This window comes from Monomorium pharaonis, chromosome 5 (genome assembly GCF_013373865.1).
Source record: "Monomorium pharaonis isolate MP-MQ-018 chromosome 5, ASM1337386v2, whole genome shotgun sequence".
Classification (NCBI taxonomy): domain Eukaryota; kingdom Metazoa; phylum Arthropoda; class Insecta; order Hymenoptera; family Formicidae; genus Monomorium; species Monomorium pharaonis.
In genome coordinates, this window is record NC_050471.1 from 23,553,532 (window position 1) to 23,567,790 (window position 14,259).

Sequence of the window (14,259 nt, forward strand, 5' to 3'; positions counted from 1 at the left end):
CTCATTCTGAGTAACCAGTAATAAATGATGATAATATACTCCGATTCGATTTACCTTCGAAAGTAATACGAAGCACAGGTCAACATTGGATCCGGTGGACAAGTCCACAACAGTTTGATACATTTGCAGGAATGTGGAGGCTCCTCCAGCGACAGGAGTGAAATGTGGACCTAACAGACCTCCAAGAGTAGGTCTTTGGATTATAGTACTCAGTAATTGTGGACCCTGAGACTCCTCGCCGCTAATAAATAACTGAAAACAGAGGAACGGAAATTCGCAATAGTTAAGAAATGTTCTTATACAGGATGTATCTAAGCTGGCGCGAGATTTTTTAATAATAAACTTTTTGTAACACTTTGAAAAAAAAATTCTAATACAAAAATGTTGAGGCTATAATAATTTTCAAATAGGAAGAGTTTAAAGATCACGGGCTAGAATATCGCGCACTCATGGATGGTAGTGATAAAGGTGCTTTCAAATGTGTTTAACATCTTTGTAATAACATCTTTGTTCTTGAATTTCATAATTATTTTTAGAAAAAAATAAAAAACTTTAAACTTAATATATACATACCTGGCCCAACTTCTCCAAGCAAGTAGTGACAAGCTGCTTTGTGGGGGGGCACAACGCTGCTTCTTCCGTATAGAATTCTACTAGATAATAGAACAGTTTGACTCCGCTCTCTTGTACTTTGCACAATACAGCGGTATTTTCGTTAGTACGACTGACAGTTAACTCGTGTTCCAACATCCTGAAAAACGAGAATATGCAAGCCTTAAAAGTATCTCTGTGCAATTTGTTTTGCTATTAACCATAATATGAAAAAAAGTGAAATTTTAATGAATAAAACGTGAAATTTTACATATATACATATGTTCAGCAACAAGTGAGAAAAAATTTAAAGAGTGATTTTACATTATAAAACAAGACAAAACTCAAAAATAACAAAATTGCAATTACAATTTCGTTTAATTATAAATATTTAAATATCCATGTGTTTTAGACACTTTTTATATAAATATTTAAATATTAAATATAAAAAATTATGAAATTAAGAATAATAAAATTTCGATAAATACTTTATTTTTTAACCAAATTAATGTCTAAATATCCATGTGCTTTAGGTATCTTTTACACATAAGTACATATTTTAGGATCAAAATAGATCAAATCGATTAAATTGCTTACGCGATTATATGATCAATGAAAACACAGCCCAAGGTGACTTTGCTGGGTGGCGGTTGACTAGCTTTCACTAAGAGATTTTCGTACTCAGCTCGATTTTGAGTTATCATATGATCCACGCTTTCGCTGACATGTGCTTCTTCGACCTACAAAATATAAAATTTCTTTCTGTAAAACTACTTAAAAATTTTATTTATAACATAGATTAAGATTATTACATATAAAAGTACCTATATTTATAATTCTTTTTATATAATTAGATAAGAGTTTTAAGGCTTATATATTTTACTGAGGTAGAATAGAAATTATATGAATCACTATCTACAAAAATGTCAAAAGACTGATTTGAAGAATAAGTAAAAATAAGAAAGAAATATATAGTAAGCTGTGAATTTTTAATATTTTTAATTTTTAATAAAAACCGAAAAATCATAAATATTCATCGATTTCCATAAAAGCCCATATATAATGTCTAAATAAAACTAGTTAGTTCATCTTTCTGACAGTCTTTCTGAAATTTTGACAGTCAATTTATACCACTAATTTAATCTTCTCTACAAAGTTTCATGAAAATCTATTCATTTTCATTTAGTGGGACTTCCTTAAATTTACTAATTTTGATATCTACTTCATAAATTTTGCAGCGACCTAAAAAACTCTTAAGTTTAGAAATATATTTAGAAATATAGTTAAAACCTATTTGATGAATCTAATTTATAGCCCTTTTTTCGCAAATCTCGTATTTAATCATGAATATCTTATTAATCACAAAATTCCAATATCAAAAATTTCTTTTAACGATTAAAAGTCCTAATAATATACTAATTTTGATTTGAGTAGTAAGTTTTTCATGCTTATTAGATGTTATAAATATAAAATAATAAAGTACATAAAAAAACTTTATAATTTTAATTGCAAATTTCTTAAAAACGGTATTGCGATAGAGCAATTTAAAAACTGGATTTGTTATGTCAGCATCCAAAGAAGTACAAAAAATGTGTAGTCTAGTTGTTTTTTTTTTGTTGAACTACATTATTATAATTACAATTCTATTCATTTATGGCGCGACTTGTTCCGTTTAGAAATCAAAGAATTAATTACTTATTGAATTTAAGATTTGTATGGATGTGTGGGTATATGTATAATTAAGAAATATTATAAATCAAATCCCTTCTCTCGTAAAAAAGTTAAAGCAAATATTTTATTGTTTTATAAATCTCTTAATATTTAATATACTTTACTGTAATCTCGATGATCGCCGGACCCGCGCAATGCACTGTGGGAGGCGTGCCCGATCTGGAGCGTCTCTGATTGGATGGCGCGGGGTCGCAGAGAGCATGTAAGGTAACACGGTTCTCGTAAACTCGATAAAGAGTCGGGACCAATTCGAGAAAGCTACAGTCTGCCGCGGTGTGCTCGGATACCATAAGACTGTAGGTCTGTGCATAGTCGAGAATGACTCGGAGATGTGGTTTGACTAAATCGACAATAGCAGCGTAGTCGTAGAGGCATTTCCTGGCTATGCAACCTAGCACCGGTTGACTTCGGTTCAGAGGCGGTGGTAACGCTGGCGGCTCGTAGGAACTCAACCTGCGAAAGATTCTGCACAGAGGATCGTTCAATTCCGTGGCGCTCAATGAAGAAGGCTGGGAAAACTTCTGATATTGGCTTTCGGGGTCGCGAAACGTCACGCGCTGCCACTCACAAACGGCCTTGAATTGGCACTGTTGTACCGCCCAGTAATCCACGTATTCCAGCCAGAGAGTCTAGAAAACAATTAATATTATTATTATTAATGGTATTATTACGTAAAGTATGTGTTTCAATTGACTTACTCGATCTCCTTGTATCAACAAAATTAGCCTTTGCGACATGTATTGCGGTGGAAGTGCTGGAAGATAAAGCCCCGGCTCTTGAAGACGAGGTTCTTCCAACCAAAGACTCAACGTTTTGTAAAACCTACGATAGATACCTTTCTGTAAGATATTTCTTTTTTAAGAAAAATGTTTTTTACATTCCCTTTACGTTCACCTACTTTGCGGTACTGAGATAAAATACACGTCGTTCGTCCATAATCGGTTTTCCGTCGTCCGTGTCTTTTTCTCCTTTCATTTGGAAAAACTCCGTCGTTTCATGCAATCGTCTTTTCAACTTCTTCAAGTAGCTAAGATTTATCATTCCTTCAAAAAATTTTTCTCCAATTCCACCTTTGTCCATTAATCTAAAAAATAAAGAAATTATAAAAAAATAAATTGTACACGCTTTACACATACAGTGTTCGACAAGTGAAATAAAATTTAAAGAATAATTTTATGTGATAAAATAAAGCATAACATAAAGCATAACAAAAATAAAGAATAACAAAATTGTAATTAAGACTTTGTGTCTAATCATAAATGTTTAAATATTCATATTATAAAGTCAAAAGTAACAAAATTTCGATAAAATCTTTGTTTTTTAATTATAATGTTTAAATAATGTCTCATTTAAGTGTACACAAATTTCATTTCTTGTTGATCTGTATAAATAAAAAACAAAGCTTTAATCGTAGTTCTGTTATTCTTGGTAGTAGTCTTATTTTATTATTTATTAATTGCAGATGTAGATATCATAAGCTGGATTTGGCTCGCAAATGCCAGTTGGATACCTCTGTTTTATATAATAAAATCAAATTATTAAAAATTTTTTACATACATGCATACATATACTCCAGACACGCACGCACGCACGCACGCACGCACGCACGCACGCACGCACGCACGCACGCACGCACGCACGCACGCACGCACGCACGCACGCACGCACGCACGCACGCACGCACGCACGCACGCACGCACGCACGCACGCACGCACGCACGCACGCACGCACGCACACACACACACACACACACACACATAGTGGAGACTGTGTGGGGCTAACCCAACTCCCTAAGTTTAGGTCATATCTCGTTTAAAATAAAATAAATTGCAATAAATTAAATACCATTGGATAGATTATTGCCCGGCGCAACTTTTTATGAAATAATGGCGATATAGTATCTATTAGTTCAGAGATATATTAAAAATGCTGATCTCTTCGAAACCCTGGATAAATCCGACTGCCCGAAGTAAACTCGATCCCATATTATATATATTTTTGGTTAACTCTAACTTTTCAAATTATTTTGTTATTTTAGAATTTTTTACGTGAAATGAGAATCAGGTTTATTTGTGGTACAAAATTAATTTTTATTCAAACTTTTAAATTTCAACACAATTAACAAAATAGAAGAGATTAACAAAAAAATTAAGAAATTAAACAGATTTATCTAACAAATATAAAAAAGTCGTACTTCGTCGCATAATATGAAAATCAACTACAAAAATCTTTAAACAGTAAAAAAATACTTCCTGTAAGTCGAATAATGCAAAAACGCAAAATAGGGGGGGGGGGTCGGTTGTATTCCTGCTTTTAAAATCGCATTTGCCCCGATTAATGTTTCTTACTTTAAAAATTTATCTTAACTTTTAATAATAAAGTTACAATAAATTTCTCTCTTTGCTAAGAAACCTTATTGCATACCATTAATAAAAAACACTTAGTTTTGAACTCCAGATCTACACTAATAACTTTAATTAAATTTCTGTAAAGGAAAAAAAAAATCAGAGACCTAAAAAAAAATATATTGGCTATAGCTCAAACATTTTAAAATCAAACTCATTAATTATACGTCACCAAAATACTGTTAAGTAACAATGCCTCTAATAGTATTTTCCTTTTTTCCATATATGATTACCTTTTTGATATAATAAAGGAGGTCGAATTTACTCAGAAGTCGGGTTAGCTTCGGTCTCCCCCCATGTGTATATGTATGATTGATGAATTATTTTATTTTATTAAAATAATAATAATCACCCTGGAATAGTAGGAGCTCGCGCAAGAAACAAACTAAAGAAGTTTTGCCACAAAAGCGGCAAAATTGGATGATCCATCGGTGTATCAAGCGCTTGCTGGGACCAGCGATAGATAGCTAGATTGTTTACTCCGAACGGAGTCATCTTCACTGTTGCACAGGCTCTCTATAAACAATTTTCATAAAGTCGTATATTTATATTATTTTAAGTATATTTAATAAGTTATAAGCTTAATTTTAAACCTTGAGGGCTGTATCTAAAGATATCTTGGATTGCATAGACAGTTCTCCCAGAATTTCACGCCATAATCCGGTTTTAAGTTCCCTGTCGTATTGTTCTGTCGAAAGTATTTGATAAGCGAGCCATATCGTCTGAACGGTTCCACCGAGAAGACTTGTTGAGCTGGAAGATCCTGTTGCCCAACTTAGAAACGATCCGAACGATCCCGGCGTTCGATTAGATGATATATTCTACGAATATTCAAATACGATATTAAATGTAATATAAAGAATAACATAAATATGAATGACAACCAATAATGTGTGATATTACTCAGAGTGTGTAATCAAATTGTATAAAAAAATTCCCTGAGAATTCCAGGATCTTTCAGGTATTTTTGTTCAAAATTCCAGTAAAATTAAAATATTTTTACATGCAATTTTAAAATAAGCTTATTTATTTTAACGTATCATTTTTTATATAAATAAAAAACATGTTTTAAACAGATTTTGGTAATTATGCACAATAAGGGCGATCTCACCGATTTTAATGACCTTAATATATGTTGTCAGGGTCATTATTTTGAACAACTTTTCCCTACACATGTTACCGCCGCTCGGCCTTAGTTTCCGAGTTAATATACACAAAAGTTTTTTTTTTAATTTTTTGCTTCGATTTCATTAGTTTTGAAACAGAGGGGAAAGTAGGGTATAAAAAACATGTGGGCGGGGTGCATGGGGAGAGGTTTCGTCCCTTTGCTTTGCTCTGTAAGCAGGGAGAGGTGTAAAAATGAGGTAAAATAGATTTTAATGTCAAAACAAAAATAAATCACACTTAAAATTTTCTATTTATCACCTTAAATACACAGTTATTATATTTTGTTATTTATCTCCTGAAACATTCGTTATTCAAAAAAATATGTCAACTAAAACTTTAAAAAAAGATTAGATCTTTATTCAATTTTTCCTTTTTCTTAAGTTATCGTTTATTTTAACTTTTATTTGTCAAAATAATTAACAAACAATACCCAAAATCCATTTTATCCCGGTTTTAAATCTATGTTCTACCTTTCCAAAACTGTTTAATTTTTAAAAATTTGTTAAAAATTTACGAAAATATAATAGATTTTTTAAAAGAACTCATTTTTGCGATTTTTTTTCAAACTCCACTTTATTTATATTAATTTTTAAACGTTTAATATTAATTAATATTATTACACTATCATCTTTGTCATAAAAAGTTCATCTGTTCAATGCAGAACGCTTGGAAAAGAATGGGATACATTTATAATTCAGTGTGACATTTGAGATGGAAAAAATAGGTATATCATTCTAGGGTTGATTTAATTAACTTTAAAAAATAAAATAGATTAAATAAATTTCTTATGTATCGTACCTCGTTACTTCCGTCTATAGCAGGCTATCAAAATAAATATTTTGTTAAAAATGTGAAACAATTATAATTATTACAACAAAAAATTATAATTGTTTAATTTTTGATACAAAACAGCTACTATATAACAATTTGTTATATTGCTAATTCTAAAATACTATATGATATACTAAATGTAGATTGCTAAAATTTACTGTATGATATACTACATATAGATTGCTAAAACTTACGTAAAAGAGATTTTGGAACATGTTCTCCATCATTGCTCTGGATTCTAAGTGAAAAAACGCCGCGCGGATAACGTTATCCATCAAATACATTACGTTATGGTCCTTATTCCAATCTTGAACAAGAATCAATACATTCAGCCACAGATGTACGAAACGTTCTGGACTATTCAAGCAATACCTGTAATTAACGTATACAAATAATTATTCCTTTATATATAAATGGCTAACTATTAATCTATTCTTTATTTATTTCTTATCTATATGCTTATGCATTTTTTATCTCTTTTAGACATATAGTTACATTAATTTCTCTACAAGATTTGCCTTTTCTTAACCTTAGAATGTTATTGTGAATAAACCTTACATAAGTGCTAATTAAAGTTTACAGCTTTCGTTATTAAATTTGGACAATTTAAAACGTTTAATAAATTTTTTTACATTAAAATGGTATTAGTTCAATTATTTTTAAAAAAAGTGTATAAATTTTTAATTACATGGATGCTAAAATTCATTTGACACTGTAAATCCTTTGAAGCATTTGATTTACAAGGGAACCTCGCAAACTCGTGAAACTCTGATTTTAATAAAACTTGACATAAATGTAGAGGGGGTAAAACATAAATTTAGAAATTTTCCATTTAAGCTCAAAAATGGTTTAAAAGATTAAAACCATCCTTCAAAGGTTGAGACATTGTTGCCTTTTCTCGATATATTTTGTAAAATATTAAAATATAAAAAATGTTTTATACAAAAGTTTTACAGTATAAATATCTCTTTCCCTCTACATTTATGCCAAATTTCAATTGTCTCGGCTTCGCAGTCTCTGACAAATCAATCACGCCGGGACTCTCTTTTTCTTTCAAAATCTGCTTCCGAGCGTCTAGTGAATTCTCGCCTCTCGCAAGGGCTTCGTTAATTGCCTCCGCACTCGAGATGAACCTGTGAACACTGCTTCTTGTTTTGTTTTGTGCCGATGAATGTGAAGTAATCGAACCTTGTGCAGCGACGACGCGCTTCGCGCGTGCACTGTCGCGTTTGAATATTGTATAACAGTAATAAAGGTTTCTTGGTGTATTAAAGAATCAACGACATCACTTGCCGTTATTGTTATTTCTGCCGGCCTCAACTTATTCGTACCTCCCGCGACACGCGCTCAATTCGTGAGCGAATTCCGGCGCTCTCCTTCTCGGGCAGATCTCGTCGGCAGAGCCGTCTTAACCGCGTGTGCAGAGTGTGCGCCGTTCACGGGCGGCAAGATGCAACGGGCAGCAAATTTTAATTAATAGTAGAATTTGTGGATAGACTAAAATAATGTTTGTTATAAAAATATATAACATTTTTAAAACTCGAGTCAGAAACAAGATATCAAAACAGTGGCACTATCTTGAAATTGGCTCAAGTTAATATAAAGCCTCGTCTACAATGAGTCGTTAGTCGCTGGTCGTAAGAAATTTAACCAATCATGTTCGTTTATTCTTCTCTAAGATCAACTGTGATTGGCTAGATTTCTTACGACCAACGACTAACGACCAACGACTCATTGTAGACGAGGTATAAAATCTCGTCTACAGAAGTTGCAAACAGCCACTTACGACTGGCGTATATGCATATTGAACTCCATTAAATTGAAAAATTAATATTATATTTGTCTTTCTGATTTTTTAATATACATATATATTTTTTTCATCGTTTTTTATTTTGTACCTGTTTAAATAAATATATGATTGTTTAAAAATTGCTTATTATTTCTATAGTTTTTTCTACCTTGTTCAATCCAACAAAATTATATTTACATAAATTTTAATTTAATTTAGATTCAGTTTAATAGGGGCGGGAAAGATTCACTGGCACACGGGCAGCAGTAATACTTAAGACGAGACCTGCTCGTCGGGATCGACGCACAAGTTTGGTTCAATTAAAATCAAAATTTACGAGTTTGTGAGATTTCCTTGTTAGACAGAACAAAGAATTTTATAAATTAAAGAATATTTCGAGCGTTCGTAGCACCAAGTGAATTGTACTTTTAATGTAAACAAAAATATAAGCATTCTAGAATTAATTTTATATTTTTTGCCAGTTTCAGAATTTATCTCATTCGTGCTTACCATTTATAATGATGCAAGTGAGATTCAATCATGTTCGAAAACTGCTTAAGTATCGGGCCGGGAAATTCCGGGGCGATTAGATTTTTCGCTATTTTCATGTACGTCCGGTCGGCGTTGATGAGCGGCACGATCAGACTGACAAATTTATCGTTTTTTAGCAAAGAATCCGAACAATCAAGAAACAACGGTATCACGTGGTGTAAACATATCAGCACTTGTTCGTATTTGTAGTAGCACTGCAAGTTTTGCAGCTGACTAAAACCCTCGACGCAGATCAATGGCACTGAGTGGCCCCATAAGGTCATTAGTACGGAGGCAAAACTAGCGATCGGCTGCTTCTCCCGCACTCCTTTAACCAGAATCTCCAAGAAGGAGTCTGATTCCATGTTAGGCACGCAAGCGAGACCCTCGGCTGGATTCGAAATGGTATATTGACAGATGGATTCCGATCGATCTAACTGATGCAACTTTAGTCTATTCATCATTTCCCATGCCCACAGACTAAAAGCTTGTTCACTGTTCTGAGGCCTCACTATTGAGGAAACCTGGGGAAACAAAATCAAAAGTTACTTTAAACTCTTTTTCTTTTTAATTATTTTTTTATATATTTAACTTTTTACAGAATGTAAGAAAAAATCACAAGTTTATGAATGGTAAATTATATAATGTTATGTAATACTCCTAAAAATATTAACTATAATACGTAAAACTAATATATTATAATTTCTAATATGTAAATGTATAACATTAAAAAATAAAGGTTGATTTTAATTAATTCTACTCTAATCTTTCATAACTAACAACTTACGTGTTTCATACTTTCAGCTAATAACGAAGCGGTTTGTACTGGGGTGTCAGGCACATATTTCATTGTAAGCTCGATAATCAACAATGCCATTTGTCGATGCAAATCAATCGGAAGAAACAGATTATCATTTCTAGGAAAAGATTAATCATACGTTAATCAATAATTTTATTCAATAATTCATCTAATCATTTGTTTAAAAAATATATTTAACTGTAAAAATTTGATCAAATTATTGATAGAGAAAAGAATAAATTCAACAAATCTAAAATTGTGTATAATTTTTATCTTTTTATCTTTTTCAAAATGTTCTAGAAAAAAAATATTAAATATAATTAAATATTAAATATAACGCCCTTAAAAATATTAAAATAACGCACGCATCAAGGCCCCAATTCAAATGTGTAAGAACTAGCCGGGCCAAATGACTTTCGGACGAAGTTAGAGGATACTGATGCAACCAGGTGGACAAAATTGTCATATCCTGCTGCTGTGGTACCCATGTGTTTATCTTCAACTCAGTGAACAAATATAAACTCAGCTAAAATCATTGAAAAGATGATTATATACATACATCTGAAAGCTTAATTTATTAAGAAATTAATCTATTATTTTTTTATTAAAAAATATATATATATTTCTAAAATAACATGCGCGCGCACACACACACACACACGGACGCACGCATGCATGTCACTCGCACGCGTATACACACACATAGGGTATATTATTTTAATTTCCCCAGACAAATATCTAAAAAAAATATGGAAAATAGAAAAAATATTTTTAAAAAAAATTATTAGGCTCCTAAAAGGGACATAAAACGGTGCTATTTGACTTTTTTTATAATCATTTAAAGTTCACCTTCAATTTCTTAAATAAAATCCCCTATTTTTTTCATTCCATATTCTTATAGCTTATCTCGAGAACTTTTTAAAACACTATAATTAAATTATTTTTTATTAAGTACTTTCCAAGTTATGAGACTTGAAAATTATAGTGCAATAAATTGTCATTTAAATGACCCACAAAAAATTTTTTTAGAAAAACACTTCAGAGGAAAATATCAAATACAAAGTTTGCAGGATTCAAAAAGGAACCTCTAATAGTAACTTTGAGTCAGAAGACAAGAAATCGAAGGTAATTTTCATGATCTTCAAATGACTATCCAAGGTTAAATTAATGGCACTGTCTTATGTCCTTCTTAAAATCCAACAATTTTTGTCTAAAATATCTTTTTCTATCTTCTATATTTTTTGAGATATTTGACTGAGAAAATACAACTAGAACACTTTGTGTGTGGTGTGTATGTATGTATAAAATAAGAATATATAAAATTAGAGAAAGAGTTTGTGTAAACATTGTATAAATAGAATATCATAAAATCAATAAAATAAAAAAATTGCTATACTTTTCCAACTGCTACAAAGTTGTCCTTTAATTTTTGCAGGATATCTGACAACAGAGTTGGATATTTGCTTGTTAAGTTCGATAAAAGTGACCTCGCATCTTTCGAGCAGGATTCTTGAGTTTTCTCGCTAAGAAATCCAATCTGTAAGTCAAAACTTAAATTTTAAAGATTATCTTATTTGAATTCACAATAAATCAAAAGTATTCACTAGACATTTTCTTGTTTATCGCAAGAAAAGTGACAAATCAAATTTTAAATTTTGCATTATATGCGAATTGTGTTCTAAAGATATCGCCTTTGATCAGGAAAAGCAATACATATTAAATTCAAATAGAAAAGTAAAAAACTAGAAAAATAAAAAGGAAAAATAATACCAATCAAAAAGGATAATTTTCAGATCTAGTATAATAAAATTGATAACTACAGTTACTTTTAGAAAACTAAAAGTAAACAATTTGTGATTCGCTTTAAGCTATTTAAAAAGCTTATGTTCAATACTGTCATAAATAGTTAATTTTAAAATATTTAAATTTCTTTTTTCTTTGAACAAAGACTATTTTTTACTTGTGTCATGTGCAAAGTGCGATAGAATGTCTCGTCGTTATCATACAAATGGTAAATTAATTGACTATAATCACATTTATTTATTAACATACTTGAAACAGATTAATCGTAGTTGTTCTAACAAAATCATAGTCTTTGTAGCCTCTAGCCATAGCCATATTAGCAAAAGTTGTCAGCAGAAAGTAAGACTCATCACCGGGCATGTTGCCCAGCTTTTCCTCGAATTGTTCGTGCAGTTCAGGATGACTCAACTCTGATTCCCAGTCTGCAATATCAAATCATTGTTAATAATTAAAAAAATTTTTAATACAATTATGTAATTATTAAAAAAATATATATATTTAGAGTATTTATCTTAAATTCTATTAAATAATTCTCTTAGGGCCTTACCAAGAAGTTGGAACAACTTCTTGGTAAATTTACCTACCATGTAAGCATGTGTCTATCTTCATTTCTTTTCTTGAATAGATAAAGACAAACATATATTTATCTCATAGGTAAGTTTACCAAGAAGTTAGAACAACCCGACCCTTAGAATTCCCAGATTTTTAAAGAATTTTATTCAAAATTTCAGGTAAAATTAGAGAATTGTTTAATGCACTTTAAAATAAATTGATTTTATTACACCTTTTAATATTTCTTAATCATTTCTTAATCATATAATCACAAAAGAATCACTTAAGTTTTAAATATTAAATTTGAAAAGTACTAATTATGTATAGGTGTGTGTGTGTGTGTGTGTGTGTGTGTGTGTGTGTGTGTGTGTGTGTGTGTGTGTGTGTGTGTAAGTAAAAATAATATGAACTAAATATAAAACAAAGATCTGTCCACAGTACAAGGATCCAACTCATAGTATAGAATTCGAAAGGTGATTAAATTGAAAACAATTCATTGTTAATAATTGTTTAAATAAAAGTTTATAAGTCACATGTATGTGAACGTGTATGTCGTATTTCTTTTAAATCTATTCAATAGTTAATCAATTTTGCATTATTAAGAGAAAATAATCAAGGAAAAAATTTTGGCAAAAAGAGATATAATTTAAATTTAACCCGTTGTTACCACACCCGTGCAAATTTGTACCATCTAAAATTTCTTATTTCAAGAAATTTTCAAAAAACTTCCCTTTTCTTTTTTTTCCTATTAACAAATTTTTTTGCATTTAAAACTATTACTATTACATTTCTCAGGAAATTTTATTACAAAAACACAATTTTTAAGTTAAATTTACTTCGCTTATGCTCAAGTTATTTAAATTCAGAAATTTAAAATTTCAAATTGCACTAGTGTGATAATAACATATATTAAATAAAGATGTGGTAACAACGAGTTAAAAGTAAAATTTAAAAAGCGTCCTCGAGAATGTCCAATAAAATTCATTCATAAAAATACATTATTTTCAAGAATAAAAAATAAATTTCTTAAAATTCCAGGTTTTCACTGATTATTCCTGATAAACACTTTATGAGATACTGTTTGTGCAAAACTGTTATTGTCGTCAATTTACCTGAGACTGACATATTTGACATTTTTATGTCAGTAGATGTGGCATCAGTATGCAGGATATAGAAGATGTGCCATAGAGTAGTGGATGATATAATATGGTACGGTATTGCTGCAAGATATTGCCAAGCACCTAAACGTCGTGACGAGAATATGCATAGAATCGCTCTCAGGAAAAAACAATCGTATTCGGTCTGTAGTTTCAGCACCTTTGACTCATCAGTTATCTGAACGAAATTAATATTAATGACAAAAAATACAACAATAAATTAAAACTTGTAAACGTTGTAATATTTATTTAAGAACGTTCTCCAGCTTAAAAAAGTAAAACAGAGTTACGTGACTTATACGCGCGCACGTGCATATGCGTGTGTATGATAAATATGTGTGTGTGTGTGTGTGTGGGCGCGCGCGCGCGCGCACACACACACACACACACAGATCTTTTGGCATCGCCGCACCGTCATTCGGACTTAACAAACCTACCCGAGCGCACTACATGCAGACAATTGCATACACATAAACAACACATACACATACATTCACATACAACTAACCCATTTACGATATATACGACACATACACATACACCTATCTAGATTATCACATCAGTGTAATAAAACCAGTAAAAAAGTTAACGAGACTAGGCCTAAAGTTACAACTCATATATTTACAGAAAATCTGACACTTAAACTCTCAAAACAAAAAAAGAAAAGCGCAGTGTTCCGCAACGGTGCGGCGCATTATTATTCCAAGCTGTTAAAAATGTTTATACAGATATAAACAACGATGATCTTTTAAATAACTGCTTCGAAAGTTACATTAAGAGTTTACGTTTCACGTAAGTAGACATTATACTCATGATATTTAATGACGGGATATCGAGTCTGATGAAAGCCATGTAGATGCTTAGAGTAACAGTGAGTTATAATTGATATAATTTTTCATGAA

General features: G+C 31.1%; 1 protein-coding gene across 3 annotated transcripts in view; it reads right to left on the reverse strand.

The window, feature by feature from the left end:
• LOC105834772 (ectopic P granules protein 5 homolog) overlaps window positions 1–14,259 on the reverse strand; it is a 32,615-nt gene that overhangs the window by 8,707 nt on the left and 9,649 nt on the right. For 2 of the 3 annotated variants that reach the window (XR_003626376.2, XM_012677477.2), the window contains exons 6-21: window positions 13,313–13,535; window positions 11,898–12,070; window positions 11,242–11,382; window positions 10,211–10,371; window positions 9,834–9,963; window positions 9,026–9,570; window positions 6,921–7,098; window positions 6,694–6,717; window positions 5,322–5,549; window positions 5,081–5,244; window positions 3,221–3,406; window positions 3,021–3,144; window positions 2,427–2,951; window positions 1,189–1,331; window positions 574–751; window positions 55–252 (exon numbers count right to left, since the gene is read on the reverse strand). Coding sequence is in view for 2 of the 3 variants with exons in the window: in XM_012677477.2 (XP_012532931.1) it covers window positions 55–252; window positions 574–751; window positions 1,189–1,331; window positions 2,427–2,951; window positions 3,021–3,144; window positions 3,221–3,406; window positions 5,081–5,244; window positions 5,322–5,549; window positions 6,694–6,717; window positions 6,921–7,098; window positions 9,026–9,570; window positions 9,834–9,963; window positions 10,211–10,371; window positions 11,242–11,382; window positions 11,898–12,070; window positions 13,313–13,535 (3,321 nt within the window). In the remaining variant the exon portion in view is untranslated. The remainder of the gene's footprint in view (window positions 1–54; window positions 253–573; window positions 752–1,188; window positions 1,332–2,426; window positions 2,952–3,020; window positions 3,145–3,220; window positions 3,407–5,080; window positions 5,245–5,321; window positions 5,550–6,693; window positions 6,718–6,920; window positions 7,099–9,025; window positions 9,571–9,833; window positions 9,964–10,210; window positions 10,372–11,241; window positions 11,383–11,897; window positions 12,071–13,312; window positions 13,536–14,259) is intronic. The other variant, XM_012677479.3, reaches the window with a different exon arrangement.